Source organism: Frieseomelitta varia, unplaced genomic scaffold (genome assembly GCF_011392965.1).
Source record: "Frieseomelitta varia isolate USP_RPSP 00005682 unplaced genomic scaffold, Fvar_1.2 scaffold_544, whole genome shotgun sequence".
NCBI lineage: Eukaryota > Metazoa > Arthropoda > Insecta > Hymenoptera > Apidae > Frieseomelitta > Frieseomelitta varia.
This window is the reverse complement of record NW_025110306.1, coordinates 392,047-407,291: the sequence shown is the minus strand read 5'-3', so window position 1 is coordinate 407,291 and position 15,245 is coordinate 392,047. Positions and strand designations below refer to the sequence as shown.

The 15,245-nt window shown below is 37.2% G+C and overlaps 1 protein-coding gene across 4 annotated transcripts; it reads left to right on the top strand.

Moving 5' to 3' along the window:
* Nucleotides 1-106: 106 nt before the first annotated feature.
* Nucleotides 107-15,154, top strand: LOC122533644 (guanine nucleotide-binding protein G(s) subunit alpha). 4 transcript variants are annotated; one of them, XR_006307754.1, is made up of 7 exons: nucleotides 107-590; nucleotides 5,432-5,486; nucleotides 5,580-5,653; nucleotides 6,144-6,323; nucleotides 6,405-6,609; nucleotides 6,686-9,157; nucleotides 9,907-15,154. XR_006307754.1 is itself a non-coding variant. In XM_043663564.1 (6 exons), the coding sequence occupies exons 3-6, from the start codon at nucleotides 5,622-5,624 to the stop codon at nucleotides 6,830-6,832; spliced, it is 564 nt and encodes a 187-aa protein (XP_043519499.1). In that variant the 5' UTR covers nucleotides 107-590; nucleotides 5,432-5,486; nucleotides 5,580-5,621; the 3' UTR covers nucleotides 6,833-15,154. The 4 variants fall into 4 exon arrangements, 2 of the variants coding, with proteins under 2 accessions (XP_043519499.1, XP_043519501.1); XR_006307755.1 differs by having other exon boundaries at nucleotides 6,686-12,233; nucleotides 12,270-14,231; XM_043663564.1 differs by having other exon boundaries at nucleotides 6,686-15,154.
* Nucleotides 15,155-15,245: the final 91 nt, after the last annotated feature.

Sequence of the window (15,245 nt, the reverse complement as noted above, 5' to 3'; positions counted from 1 at the left end):
TTTTTTTTTTTTCTTTTAATCTGACAACGCTTCGGCAATAGATGCTATTCGAATATTTATCTTGGCTCAGATACCTGGTCGATATCCATTTTTATATAGGGACGGATAATACGTGCGTGCAAAGCCAGCGACAGAATTAAAAATGAAAATATTTTCTGTCGATAACGGGACGTGCTTCGTGGTTGCTAGCCTCGCGTTAGTTACGCTCCGAATCGTCTTTTTTATTGGTCCAAACTGTGACACGCTATATTTTGTTGTCATGATAGTGACCGGGTTCGAGCCAAATTTCCCGTTTCGTCAGAGCTGGACGGTTTTTTTAGATAGTTAATGAGACACGATAGAGAACGGCTGCCAAACCGTGAATTTATTTGCAAATCACCCACAAACGTACCGTGAACTGATCGTCTATTTCCGAATGCTTTTTACTGCTACTGCTTCATCATGTTCAGGCAGTTATGATTCTCCAATTGAATCGAAAACTTGTATTTACAGGAATTCTTCGATATCGTCGAAACGCTTTGGAAGGACCGGGGTGTTCAACAGAGTTACGAGAGGAGTAACGAGTACCAACTAATTGACTGCGCCAAATAGTGAGTTATCCTTTGTTCTTACGATCATCAGAGTGAATTTATCCGAATAATTAAACATTAATTGTGCGTTTGTGTATATTAAAAATTGGGCATTAAAATAAAAAAAGATATTTGGTTTCGTACAATAGCATGCTACAGAGCTAGATTCTGGCACGTCGGATGATGAAAAGTGAAAAAGAGTAAAGTTATTGGAGTAGATTCGTAACGTTAAATGGTTCGGTGTGCTTGAGGCACGACGCACGGTTATTCTAATTCGCCCCGGGACTGATATCGCGATTACGATAAGGAGCCACGTATGATAACGTTTATACAATGATAATGAGACCTCGAAGCACGCTGGATTTGTCCACGGATTCGTCCACTATCCTTTTAATTATTCCGCGTGTGCTAGAGAGTCCAACTCGAAACGAGAACCCGTAGTTCCGTGAAAAAGTGTAACAACTACGGCTGTGTATTCGTACCTGTGTATCTGCCTCTTTGTGCGTGACTATATCAGTATTTGTTATCGCGTCTGACTTGTAAATAGTCTGTTGGATAAATTTTGGAAGCGTTCTCATGACCGCGATACATATGGTATATCGCTGTATATTCATGGGCCTGTGACACCGATTTAATGCCAATAGAGACAATGCCTTAACGAGGTAATCGCTTTAATAGGGGCCACTCGTTTATCTAGGGGTTCTCAATGGATTGTTCCAACCTCGAACTTTTCTCGCGCTTACTTCTGTTCGACTCTCTCTCGTTTCCCCCCCCCCCTTTTTTTTCTACCGCAACGATTCGCACAAGCAACAATATTTTCGACATACAGAATATTTACTTATTTATTTATTTATTTTTTTTGCGCTTTATCTACACGGAGCTCGACCGAATCTATCTATGATAGCCGAGATCAATTTCTGCGAGTCTGTATTTTTTTCAATCGTAAAATTGTAATAAAGTTAAGTTTGTAAGACACTTGACAAATTAGTGACTCGTTGCTTGAACGATTAGTAACGAGCTTGGTAGTATCGTATTACATTGGAAACATATTATTCTCCTCTTGAACGTCGTGCAACTCGGAGCGAACACCTGCCGACCCGATAAATTTATATAAATGAGCGAAAAACTGGTCCGTTGCGGATCGTCCCGGTTCAGCAGGTCACTTTAAGCTGCATCCCTTTGAAAATTACATAGGTGAGGCACAGGTTGTTGCACTGGCCTGTGGGCAAAGGGGCGTGAATCTCGAGTGCAAACGCAAAATTTATCCGCCATGCAAACAAACTCGGGCATGTGACTTTTTTGTTTGCTGTCTATCAATTCGTCAAATGTTTTAATCAGACAGAAGTCACTCTATATTTGGTTACAACTTTGCTGGGTCTCTCTCCGTGCCCGCATATAACTACAATTACCATGGATATCATCGTTATCACCGTAGTTGTTGTCGTCGTCATTGTCGTTGCGCTGTCAATGACAGGAGAGATTAAAACGTTTATCGTTCGTTTGATGCCCCCAAGAGACAATGCGAGAATACGTTCACGATCGACGTTCAGCAAAACGTGCCAAGTTAGTGTTTGGCGTTTCACGAAACCGTGATCGAATCAAGATCACGGTGATAGTTTTCGTTTCGGTTAAAAATATGTTAGAGCCGGTTACATTCCGGTTACTGCACCTTGTTGGCCGACGTTTGTGTGAATTTTTTAACCTCTCCCCTTCTCTTTCTCTCTCTCTCTCTTCCTCTCTCTCTTCCTCTCCTTCTCCCTCTGTGTCTTTCCTTCTCTTCCTTCTTCTTCTTTTTTTATCTTTCATTGATTCTCTCTCGTCCTTTTGTGCATTGAAATAGAAAGAAAGAGAGAGAAATCTCTCGATAAAAATAGTACGTCTTATTTTTAGAAAGTATTGCTCGAGATATAACGGAGATATTCGTGTGGACTACAGGAACGTTAGATTGTTGTAATTTCAGATGCCTGTTTGCCAAACAAGCCTCTCATTGTTGACACCTGATCAGGAAAACAGATTTACACGAGTTACACGATAATTGGCGAAGATTAATGGAATAATTCCTTTTTTTCTTTTTTTTTTGTTTTTGTAGAGGACGTAAAAAGTTAAAGTTAAACAATCTGGAATATTTGTATCGAAGATAGAAGGAATATGGGCCAACGGATAAGCTTCCTAAAATATCATCGAATTGGAGTCGGTGCACGGCGAATAAATATTTGTTCGACGTGAATAAGAGATCGCAACGCAACAACGTTTGATTATCGATTGTTGGGTTCAGTCGGACTCATTTTCGGGTTGAACAACAGTCAGATTTCACGCAACAAAATTCACATTTTGAAGCGTGTCGCGACGTTATTATCATGATCTCGATTCCCGCCCGTATCTCCTTTGAACTCTGTCAAATTGCGCCGAAAATTCAACTCGACTCGTGCAACATCGCTTTTGATATCAGATTTTTGTTTCGGACCAAAAATAAAAAAGAGAGGGAGAGAGAGAGAGAGAGAGAACTAAAAAAAATGTGAGAAAGAGGGAGAAAGCGAAAATGCAGGAAAGAGAAAAAAAGAGAAGACGAGCGCTACACACGGTGAGAATCGAGTAACGTGTCAATTACACGATGGAATACCTCGGCACACCTTAAAAAAGGAAACACGTGTCGCTATATATAGACGCTGGTCTATATGCTGGGATCACTGATGTTGCCACACATAGTTCATGAATGTTTAGGTCGATAACAATCTTCTTCCGTGGCACGTTAGATAAAAACCAGTATTTTTTATCCTCGTTAATAACTTTCGACGCCAGTGTCTAAACATAGATCGCGAAAAAAAGAAAATCGATGAGGTCGTTTCAGAAAGATTTTGACGCTCCTTCGAAAGTCGCAGAAAATTTTTCTTTATAAATCGAGCGATACGTTCGATTTTTGTATCGAATTAAGCAAGAAGCAATTAGAATCGCTACGTTGCCCAAGTGTTTGCAATTCGAAATAGCCCAGGATGAAACAGAATGTTAGAAAGCGTCGAAATCAACATAAGGAGTACGTAAAGGATCTCAGTACCGATTCGATTTGGTCTACTTCAATTCGTTACTTATGCAACGAGCATTGTTTTCCTCATTCAGTTTGACCTCGTTCAAAATCCGCGAACATTTATTTTTCTGAACGTGTTCTCTATTCTTTTTCGTACGCACGGTCGCTTATACAGGACGATTCGTTCAAGATTGAACCTCGAGATAGGTTATAAATTCTTAACTCTCTCGTGTCGTGCGATATCGTCTTTCGTCTCATCGCTCGCAATAAAAATAAAGTGTTTCGAAAAACTCAACGCTGGAACCTTAATGGAGGAGGAGTGCGGCGCGTGTCGTGTCGTATCGTTAGAAATAACATTGTTAAAGTTGACCTCAAGGTCGGTGAAGTTACACCGTCGCGGTAACCAGAAAATCGTTCTGCTGTAACCAGTGGGTCACGACCTCCTTCCTCTTTCAATTCTCCGGAGGTCGATAACCTCATTTCTGTGTAAGCGCGCCAATTTCATGACCTACCTTTCTCGCGAGCCTACACACGAGCTACATAGTCTCCTCCTATCCCACGGTTTCTCTCCAGCTCTCCTTGGTACAACCATTTGCCAGAAATCAATTTCACCGATTTCTGATTCCTCGTGAATTTACTCGAATTACGCTGGTCACTTACGCGAACACTGTGAATCGTGTTGCATCCTGCGACTCGTTTCTTCTCTTCGTATCGGTGAGAATCTTTTCGAATCGTTTGTGTTATTCTCTAATAACAAAATGATGTTTCGCTAGCTAATAGAATGATACGTCGTACCGATAATTTTGGGTTTTATTCTTTGGATTTTATTTTCCGGGATATGTTCCCAATGAAGAAAGTGTCGTTGCCTATACGACTGTTTAATATCCGGGCTGGAGCGCAGTGTCGGTGTCTGTCAGTAAATATATATTATCACCGTCAACCGACTGTGGAAGGTTGCATGGTGGTGTCAAAGCGAAGATCCATCCCTGTAGGTTTTCCCCGTGTACATACACCTGTACAGGCCGCCGGTATACATACGCGAAGCGAAGTCTGCACGTACGATTGATGGCGAGCAGCGGTGGCAGTGACCCATGACCCGGATTGAGAACTGGGTGCTAGAGAGGCATACTCGGCGAGGCCGAGAGGGCGAGAGTTGGGGTTAGGATAGGACACCACCGAGGATCGATTTTCCCCCTTCGCGTACTCTATCCACCCTAGACACTAACCGAGAGAGGGTCTTTCGAGAGAAACGGTGATAGAAAATATGAGAGAGAGAGAGAGAGAGAGAGAGAGACAAAGGAGAGGAGCAAAAGAGCGTACCGCAAGGGGTGAAAGAAGAGAGAAATAAAGGAAAAGGGAGAGGAGTGTGAGAGAAAGGAGAGAATTCTCTCTCCGTTAGATGCTTTCTCACCCTTTTTCTATCGTTCCACCCTTTTCCAACCGACACTTCCGTTCTCCATCGTGTACATTATCGCACCAATTTCGACACGACTTGAAATTTTGCAACTTCTATTTGGAAACCGAAAGTTTGAAAATGAGAACTTTTTCTCACTTGATGTTTAGAAAAAACAATCCAGAATTTTCTTTTATCTTCTTCTCGTTCGGCGTCAATGATTTTGAGAATTATGAGATAGCTCGTTTTAAAAATTTAAACACGCAAACACATTCGCACGAACGATGACACTGCGGTTAACTAGCCTCAATTATGTAGAAATACTTACACGTTCGTCAAAACGTAGCTCATTACAGTGTTGTTGAATCGATCGTTTTGCGATCTACGCTTACACAGTTGCCACGAAAGTTGGAGATGTGTAATCGTTTCTTCTGTTCTCTGTTTCAGTTTTCTAGATAAGGTAGCCATTGTTAAACAACCGGATTATACCCCCACGGAACAGGTAATTGTCAATACAACTACGTTCTAACGTAGAATCGTTATGAAATAATACGGAGATTCCATTAGAATGGTAAATTTGATCGTTCTGTTGCAGGACATCCTCAGGTGTCGAGTCCTTACGTCCGGTATCTTCGAAATGTGGTTTCAAGTCGACAAAGTAAACTTTCAGTAAGTCCTCACCGATAGCTGCTCGCTTTACTCCAGTGTCGTCAACTATATATAGACGACGTATTACAGTAACATCGGCCGACGGTAAATATAACGCGAAGCAGCGACGCGCACCTCATCCCGGCGTGTATATTACAGCTATAGGCTTACATGCTATACGTGCAGCGAAATCCGTTAGCCGAGTTAACGCCTCCACAGCTTTATAATATTTTCCCTTTTTGCCTTAGTCCCCGCTTGCCGCCCCTCGGTTAGATCCTGCATTTCGCATTTAACCCTACGGAGGAGCATCCAGTTTTTTTATCGGTCCTCTGTGAAATTTCATCCCAACAGAAAAAAAAAAAAAAAAAAAAGACATTTGCAAATCGATTCTGATTTCAATCTTTTTGTTACCCGTCGACGGTGTTACGTAAAATATAGTATACGAGCACGAGCCTTAGCGTGCATTTCACCCGCGAATGTTATAATAATATCTATGATTGCTTGTTCGCAGCATGTTCGACGTTGGTGGTCAACGTGACGAAAGGAGAAAGTGGATACAGTGTTTTAATGATGTAACGGCAATCATATTTGTAACAGCATGTAGTAGTTATAACATGGTACTCAGGGAGGATCCGACAAAATTAAGACTTAGAGAAAGTTTGGACCTCTTCAAAAGCATTTGGAACAATCGGTAAACGAATCGGTTTAGCCGCTCGAGGATGTTGAACGTAAGACAAGGTTCGATTGAAAGATTCGTTCTTTTCTGTTCTAGGTGGCTCCGCACAATTTCCGTAATTTTATTTTTAAACAAGCAAGATCTATTAGCGGAAAAAATAAAAGCTGGAAAGCACAAACTAGAGGATTATTTTCCAGAATTCGCGCGATATCAAACGCCAGTTGAAGCTGGAGTAGTGGCAGATCCTTCGGAACCTCCCGACGTTTTGAGGGCCAAGTACTTCATTAGAGATGAATTTCTTGTGAGTACTTTCCGCTAAGCATTCAACCGTGGCTTTATTGTACGGACAATAAAATTTTTGTTCGAACTGCTTGCAGCGTATAAGCACAGCCAGCGGCGACGGCAAGCACTATTGTTATCCGCACTTTACATGCGCCGTCGATACGGAGAACATCAAGAGAGTGTTTAACGATTGTCGGGACATCATTCAACGGATGCACTTGCGCCAGTACGAGCTCTTGTGACTTCGTTCCTGCCGACATGTTCTGTTATCTATTCGTATAAATATTACGGTAATGCTCCATCCTGAGCTAACGCGAGTCAAGCCAATCGTACTGTGGGCGATCTGAATAATATCGCGATGTACGATGATATATAACATTGGTGTGTGGAATTCTTCTTCGCGTATCTGAAGCCGTTTAATTATTCAGAAAGTAACGCGTCGGAGACTCCGCGTGTACGCATAATTGATGACTGCAAGTCGATCGTTCTTCTTCGACAAAGAGTTCAAGGAGAAAAGTTGATGCGCAGCAGTTGGGAGTTACCTAAACAAAAAAAAAAAAAAAAAAAAAAGAAATCTGTATCACAATGGAGAATCGCTTACTATGTCATTGGTGTACAAGCAAATTATGCCCTTGCGCATTCTACTCTAACGATCGTTCGAATAGGGAAAAAAAAGTATTTCGGGCATTTCGATCACTCGACTCCTTTTTTAGGTTTCGTCGAGAGTGTGCTGAACGTCGTGATTGAGGGAGGGGGGGGGGGGGGGGGGATAATAATATTCGTTGCTAGAAAAACACGTGCAATTTTAACTATTACCTCGTTAATTTTATTCTTATTACGCATCAATTCGTTGATAAGAGAGTGAGAGGAAAATAGAGAGCGAGAGAGCAAGCGAACGACTGAAAGAGAGCGAGGACGTACGAATGTTTTAACGTGGGCCATTGTTACAAAGTAACATGACGGGATCGTGTAACGGCTCTTTCGTCCGGCACACTCGTCGCATTATTATCTCGTTCAGATTTAGTATTAAGAATGTTTCTTAAGACTTAGGTGATTTCTCCGATAAAAATCCTTATCGTTGAACGTTTCTTTACTCATTTTCGAATCTCTATTTTTGCCCTTGCCCCTTAAAACGATTTAATTATATACGATTTCCGTGTTTTATTGGTAAATTAATTTTTTTCGAATTTCCGAATCTCGACTTTTAATCGCATTGGCCCGACCCGTAGGAGTCTCAGCCGCACCTTTTTACAAGGAGAGTATTTTGTGAGATTTTACAGTATTTCGAAGAGTGTTTTAATTATATAACTATGTATCAAATATGTACAGGGTGACCGTCCACGAATTCATGTTTTTATGTACGTTTCCTATGAATCGAAATTCCTCACTGATATCGTTTTTACTGATTTCCATTGAACTACTTTAAATTCGTGTACTTAGGCACATACAGGATGTTTCATTTATCTAGCAAAATGGAAATATCTCGTGAGAGATTGAAATTATAAAAGAAATTTTCCTATAAAAGTTGTTTGGCATAAGGGGTGCATCATGTAGTATTAATGGTATTTTTCTGGAGAAGATTTGGAGAATAGTGAAGGAAATTACGTGGTCGATTTTCGTTTAATGGAATTGTATAATTTCGAGTTATCTGACAGTAATGATCGATTCGTCTGACATTTTCTGTAAAAAAAATATCAACCTATTTATATCGAAAAACATTTTGAAATGTTTATCAACATACATTTTATCAACTCAATATCAACCTACTATGTCAGAAAACAAAGAGGAGATATTTTCTCTTCAATTTTGTAAAATTTATGAGAGAGAAGGAAAGATATGAGTGATATTTCTGTGTTTGTGTTATCCTTTTCTTTCATCTGATAAGCTTTGTAAAACTAAAATATCGAAAATATCTCTTAAATCAGTCGTTTTTGGACATAAATAGGTTAATTTCTTTTTTCTTTTTTTATAGAGAATGCTCAGATAAATCTATTTGAAATTATACGATTCCATTTAAAAGAATTAACTTGACTTTGAAACTTCTCCGCCATTCCATCCACAAAAATGCCATTAGCATCACATAATGACTTTTATAGTGTCTTAAACGACTTTTATAGAAACATTTTTTTGTAACTTAAGAGACCCTTACGAGGTATTTCCATTTTGCAAGAACGGAACAGCCTGTATATTATCATTATAGCTAGTGTCTACATGTAAATCCTAAACGTATGCAAGCGAAATGTGCCACGGGGGAAATTCGTTTTACACGTACACTTTTGACTATAGCGTTAGGCTCCAACTTTACAACAATCAAAGTACGTCAATGTAAACGTTATAACATACGCGGAGATATGATACGTTGCTTATTTATTCGACTTCGTAACATAAAGTCCCGCGTGCCGTAAATGCTTTATATCCCGACGGTATGCAACATGTACAAATTTCAATTGATACATCCAAATGATCAGTTATTATCGGAACTTCTTAGGGTAAAGTTTCCTGAACCAAAGTGCGATGTGCGAATTTCTTATCTCAAATATCTTTACTATTTGGACACCCTGTATATGGTAAGTCTCCTATTATTCTTTCTTTTTTTTTTTTTTTTTTTCTTTTTTAATCTTAACTATATCTTTTCTTTTCCAAATTTTTTTTTTTTTTTCCTTCAATTTCATACTACAGAGGACGAGAGGGGTTTGTACGCGTGTGCGAACTGCTTTGAAATTACGCGCATTGCGGTTATTAACTCGCACGTGCGTGCACGTGCATTCTACTATAAATACATAAACTGGTGAATGGATATACGTATTAGTGACAGAAAGAAAAAGAAAAAAAAAAAATAGAAAAGAAAGGAAGCATTCATCTCAAACGCAAGGCGCTTTTCTTTCTCGCGGCAGCACATCCACTCGCATACATACATCCTCATACCCCTAGATTAAGTGCGGGTTACTGATCTGTGTAATATCTACTTTTATAATAGATAACAAGAGTTTAACGTCAAATTAAACTGAATAAAATAAGAGTACGAGTAAGCCACGTTCCGAAGTTTTATGTAACACGACGTGAATATATTGGGGCATGCGGTCTTACTATCCTTATTATCGTGTCATTTCGAACGTCTTTCTATCAAACTTTCAATCATGATTTTTTTTCTTTTTTTTTTTTTTTATTTATTCGTTACGATGGATCGTTTCTTTATAAACCAAAAGAAATAGAAATAAGAGAAAGATTCTGCACAGAACGAAAAAAAAAAAAAAATCAACTCTTTTTCTTATTTTTTACACGATTGCTTAATCTTGTGATGTTTTCCTTTTTTCAGTACTTTACATCGACGAATCATTCTTCTCTTCGTATCCCATATGAAAATTACATTTATCCAGCGATATGGATAACCCGATTCTTTTTAATCCATTCGATGATGTTCCATCCGATTATCATATGTTTAAATATTGTGGCTGTCGAAACAATGAGGATAGAAATTCCGGACATTGCATAACGGTTACTCCGTGACATGCTGACGAGCCCACATCCTCATAAATGTACTCTCATGTAATATCAATATATGGGCCCGTGTGCATACATATATATGTATACCTATCGTACTAAACATAACTGACAAGCCATAGTTTGTAACGGTATTTATAACTTTACGAAGTGTTATTTTTACTGTAAAACTTAATGACAGATGTAAAAGTGAGACAAGAATGTTAGGGTGTGAAAGACAGCGAGCCTGCATCTGCGAGTATACATATATAATATTACCTGTCAATGAAATTTCCGTGAAACTTTAATGTTCATCCAGCACAAAGAAATGTGAGCCATCATTTCGTATGAACGAGTATTGTGAAATTAGTATTGTTGCGAGTATTCTTATATTTTTTCATTGTGATTTTATTTTCCTTCCTTCTTTTTTTTTTTCTTTTTCTTTTTTGTTGAATATGGAAACGCGTTTGTCCTAATTTCGAATGCTTTCTTCAACAACATCGGACAACAGAGAAAAAAAGGAAGAGAAAAATGTGATTTGATCGTCTATGAAAAAGAAGAAAAAGGAAAAAAAATATATATATATATATATATATATATATGACGTACGATGAATTTGAATCTAAAGGGTATTCGTAGATCGATCGTCTGTTTTCGTCGGCCGCGGCGCAATTAAAAAAAAAGAAACACACACACAGGCAAAAAAGGGAAACACTTGTTACTATGACTTATTGAATGCAAACGAAATTCGTGTAATTGTAATCGATTTTTGTGCGCGCGTACACAAGCGAGAAACAAACGAATACCGAATTAATAACTAATAAATTTTACGTGGCCACGATTATATATCGATATACATATATATATATACATACATTATATTATACATACATTATATACGTACATATATATTATATATATTGTATACATACACCGATCGCACAAGTCATTTTCTTTTATTGTACGTACAATGTACCAGGCATGTGAATATGTACATGTAAAAATAAGTAGTGCAAGTAATTATTATTTGTAAATAATAATGGCAAGTTCGTACAGATAGGAAGTAATGATGCATTGGTAGTTTGACGAAGCTAACTTGAAATTGTGCGTTTGGTTGATGAACTGTTCGGTACAATAATTCATTATTGGAGGAACATCTTACGTTCGCTTAACTAAAAACGTTGTATTTGCATTTAAATATCTCGATAATGATTGCGAGTATTGCTTCTTGTTTTATAATGTATCGAAAAATTCTCTCTTTTCTTTTTGTTTTCCTCGATGCTGAAACAAAATCAAAGGATCGAAATTCAAAGGATTCACTTTGTACGAAACGAACTACTTTCTGTTTCTTCTTTCCTCGCGATTACGATCCTCGTCGTGCAAATGAAAATCGTCGATGAAATACGGAACAGCGTTGTCCACAAAGTGCATTGTTCACTTGCATTTCACAGTATTCTTTGTGGTCCACGTTGCTAAGAGAGCATTGCCTTAAAAAGCGAAAGTCAAAGTAGACGAAGTAGGCACGATTGGAATCGTCGTAACGAAAGATATATATATATATATATATATACACAAATGAGCTGATGGTGCAAGGTTGCTGGTGATTATTCTCGATAAGTAATTAAATATAATTGAATTCGATTTCTGAATACGATTGCATCATCGAGACTTTCTAGTTGTCTCGGAAAAGACCGAGAAAAACACTATGAAATTGTAAATTCGTTACGCCTTTCTAACGAGGCCACGAAACGTCTGCTCGTAGATAAATACGCGTTTTCTGCTACCATTCTCGCGTTTATGTTAAGAATACAGAGTCATTTATTGTGATCGTCCTATCGTTACGCTGTTACTCGATAAAAAAAAATTGTCTTTACACAGTCAGATTTTATTGAAGCGAAAGAGTAGTTATAGTACTATTATCATTATTCTTATTACCATTATTATTGTTATTATTATTATTATTATATTATCATCACTGTCATCGTGTCTCATTGTCATTTTCATCGTCGTTATTGTCGTCATTATCATCGTGGTTAGCGATTACTGCTGTAATCATTGTTAAGAAGGCTATCTTTGGGAGAAATTAGATTCATCTGTACAATCTAGAGCAATGTATTTATTTAAACTGACCACGATCAGTGTAGATGAAGAAAAATGAACGTTGTAACGTTGTATTTGAATTGTGATTGTCTTTCTGAGTAGAATAGAAATGTTCGTTTTTCGTGCGCCGTAGTTATTTGCATTTGAGAAAGGAAACTGCAATATTTCGTTATTGAAAGGGAAGAAAAAAAAAAAAAAGGCCGAAGAAGAATCTAAAAATCTACGTCACTTTTCTACGACAAACATTTGTTCGGATCGTGGTCCTGCAGATAATTCTAATACGATTTAATGAGAGGCGAAGTTTTTAGAAGTTTTGATGCAAGGCGAAGATGGATTCGTGAACAACGTATGCATCTACGTATATGCATAGAGACTGGATAATCGTTTTTCGAAATTGTTGGAATTATTAAATCAGTGACGCGTGCACGAATGCATGGATATCAAATAAGTTCAATCGTCTGAGATTACGATTATCGTTGCATTTATTACATTGTGCGGTGATGTAAGGGTGCTATTTTTGTTTTTATTGGAAAAGGAAAAGCGTTGAGCGAAAAGAAGAAAGAGAAAGAAAGGAGAAATGAAAATGTCATTCGATCGAACACGCACATTGATTCGTCTTAATCGATTTTTAAACAACAACATGTAGTAGCCTACGGTTGTGTCCCTTTGTTTTTCTTACTCTTCAGTATCGTTGACAGTAGAGAATTATCAATAATTCGCCTGTGTCAAATGATTACAATTTGCTTCGAGAACGTTCTTTGAATATTTTTGCTAATTATTTTAGCATAACTGTATAACAAATATGTTACGTTCATGTTAAAAATAAGCATTTCATTAGTAGAACGCGTAAACGTAATACAGTCTTAGGTGAATGTGTTTCATAAAACATGAAAAAGGGCTCCCTGTAAATTTCCCAAGTGACGACATAATCTCTCAGAGACCACCATTTTTATATTTCTTCTATTTAAAACATCCTGACAACCGTTCTGTATCATGGTTTCAAACGTTTCCCGACTGTGGATCGTGCCTGTCTAATACTTATCTCAACTATTTCGTTAATCTTTTCGTTCCAGATCGGAAATCAAGATTACTTTAATAGAACTCTTAGAATCATCAAAGTGATCTTGACGTTGAAAAGTCGCACGTTCCTTTGTAATTTTTTTCGTTCGTTCGATTATCGAATCACTTCAACGTAAGACCACTTTGACTCAAAGACTTATTAGATAAAAATGTGAAAGACAAGAGAAAAAAAAGCTACTTGTGCCTCCAGCGCGGTAACTATCCTATTTGTTAAACAAACAGATAAGAGAAGTTGTGGACTCTTGCCACATATTCTGTCGAAGTAATTTGTATAAAAATATAGGTATATGTATGCTGATCGATCGTCGGTGTTGTCCGAAGTCTTAACTTCTGTCTAGTCTTCATCATATTGTTCGTTAGGATTCAAAACGTTCATGAACCGTGGACATTCATTTGATATAAGCATTTTGTAAAATTACGGAATTTATTTCTGAATAAAGACAAACAATGATTAAATTGAGGTGACCGAATTTGGAAAACTGGCGAACATTTTATTGGATATTACAATTATTTGGAAAACAATGATTAAAAATTATGCAAGGAGAGAAGGGAATTTATCTCGGCGATTTTAGTGATGAAAAAGAAAATAACAGATCACTTAATCGTTTGTGTATAAATGTATTTCACGTAATAATGGATGAGAATTGAGAAATGTAGAAGAAGAGGGAGAGAAGAGTTTTACCAACTCGTCAATAAGTACGTCCCTCCCTCCCCCATTTTAAATAAAAAAAAAAAGAAAACCGTGTTTTCTCTCCGATTCTTAATGAATTCGTTGTTGCGTGTATCTTAGAAGTATGTTTAGCTGAAGATATGAAAGATAACTATTGATGCAGGCGCAAATGTAAGAGTAAACGAAGGAAACGTTGAATAGTAATATTCGAACAATCGCTAATTAACTGAATGAATGAATAATGACGCGTACAATGGAAATACACACCATGTGTGCGCGTGCGCGTAACACACCCACACAAATAAAAAATATGCGTGATGTAAATGAATAATAACTCGAGAAATTCGTTTAGGAAATTAAATTAAATATTGTCCGCCTCATGACTTCTCTTGACATATTAAAGTGCAGTGCATTTGTGAGAACGAGCAGGAGGAATTTTTTTTAAAAAGATTTAGAGCAGCAAGTACTCGCGATATAATTACACGATAAAAGAAATAAGGGGAAGAAATACTTAAGTCGATATATATTGCGTACAATGCAATCAAATGAAAAGATATGGTTACTATATAAAATATGCGAACAAGTATTGATCGCCCGAAGCTATTTAAGTAAGAATCATGGGGTGGACATGTAGTATATATGATAAATTGATACTGATATTTATATATATATACATATATACGTATTTATATATATATATATATAAATAAATAAATATAATTCATTGAATTAATGTGATCGAATGATTCCGCGTGTGTGATAGCTAGTGTGTATTAAAAAAAAAAAGGAAGAATGATTCGTACGACTGTAAATGTGTTTTTAAATTACAAGAAGATAAAAAATATTTCATTCTCATTCTGTGATGACTGTCTGAATATGAGGAGAAAAATGTTTTCATGAATTTATGCTGATTAATCAATTAAATTATTATTAGCGAATAAAGAGTTCGACTCGTGTTGTAATTGTGCAAAAGGAATAAAAAGAAACCATCTACAAGTGTGAAGATACATGCGCCTCGTTTGTTCGTGTGAATAAGATAGACGCGTTATGTTCTTATAACGTGTGCTAACACGTGAATTATATACACTATTTAAAAAAGAAAGGGAGAACACGTACGCTATATCTGAATGCAAAACGGTATGATTTGTATACTGTACTGTTTAGTCGTTTACCATTAATTTCGAGAAATGTGTATAAATTATTATGTGTAATTAAACAAAAATCATTTAGTAAATTCTAAGAGTATATAATATGTGATATATATACTATACTAAATCACAACATGCGCACATGCGCTCATTAGCACATATACAAAACAAAAAAAA

Bases quoted from the DNA above. Each gene is read 5' to 3' on its own strand.
- LOC122533644 (XM_043663564.1), top strand. From the start codon at position 5,622: ATGTGGTTTCAAGTCGACAAAGTAAACTTTCA. The intron at 5,654-6,143 runs GTAAGTCCTCAC...GCTTGTTCGCAG, and splicing joins GTCGACAAAGTAAACTTTCA to CATGTTCGACGTTGGTGGTC. The intron at 6,610-6,685 runs GTGAGTACTTTC...AACTGCTTGCAG, and splicing joins TCATTAGAGATGAATTTCTT to CGTATAAGCACAGCCAGCGG.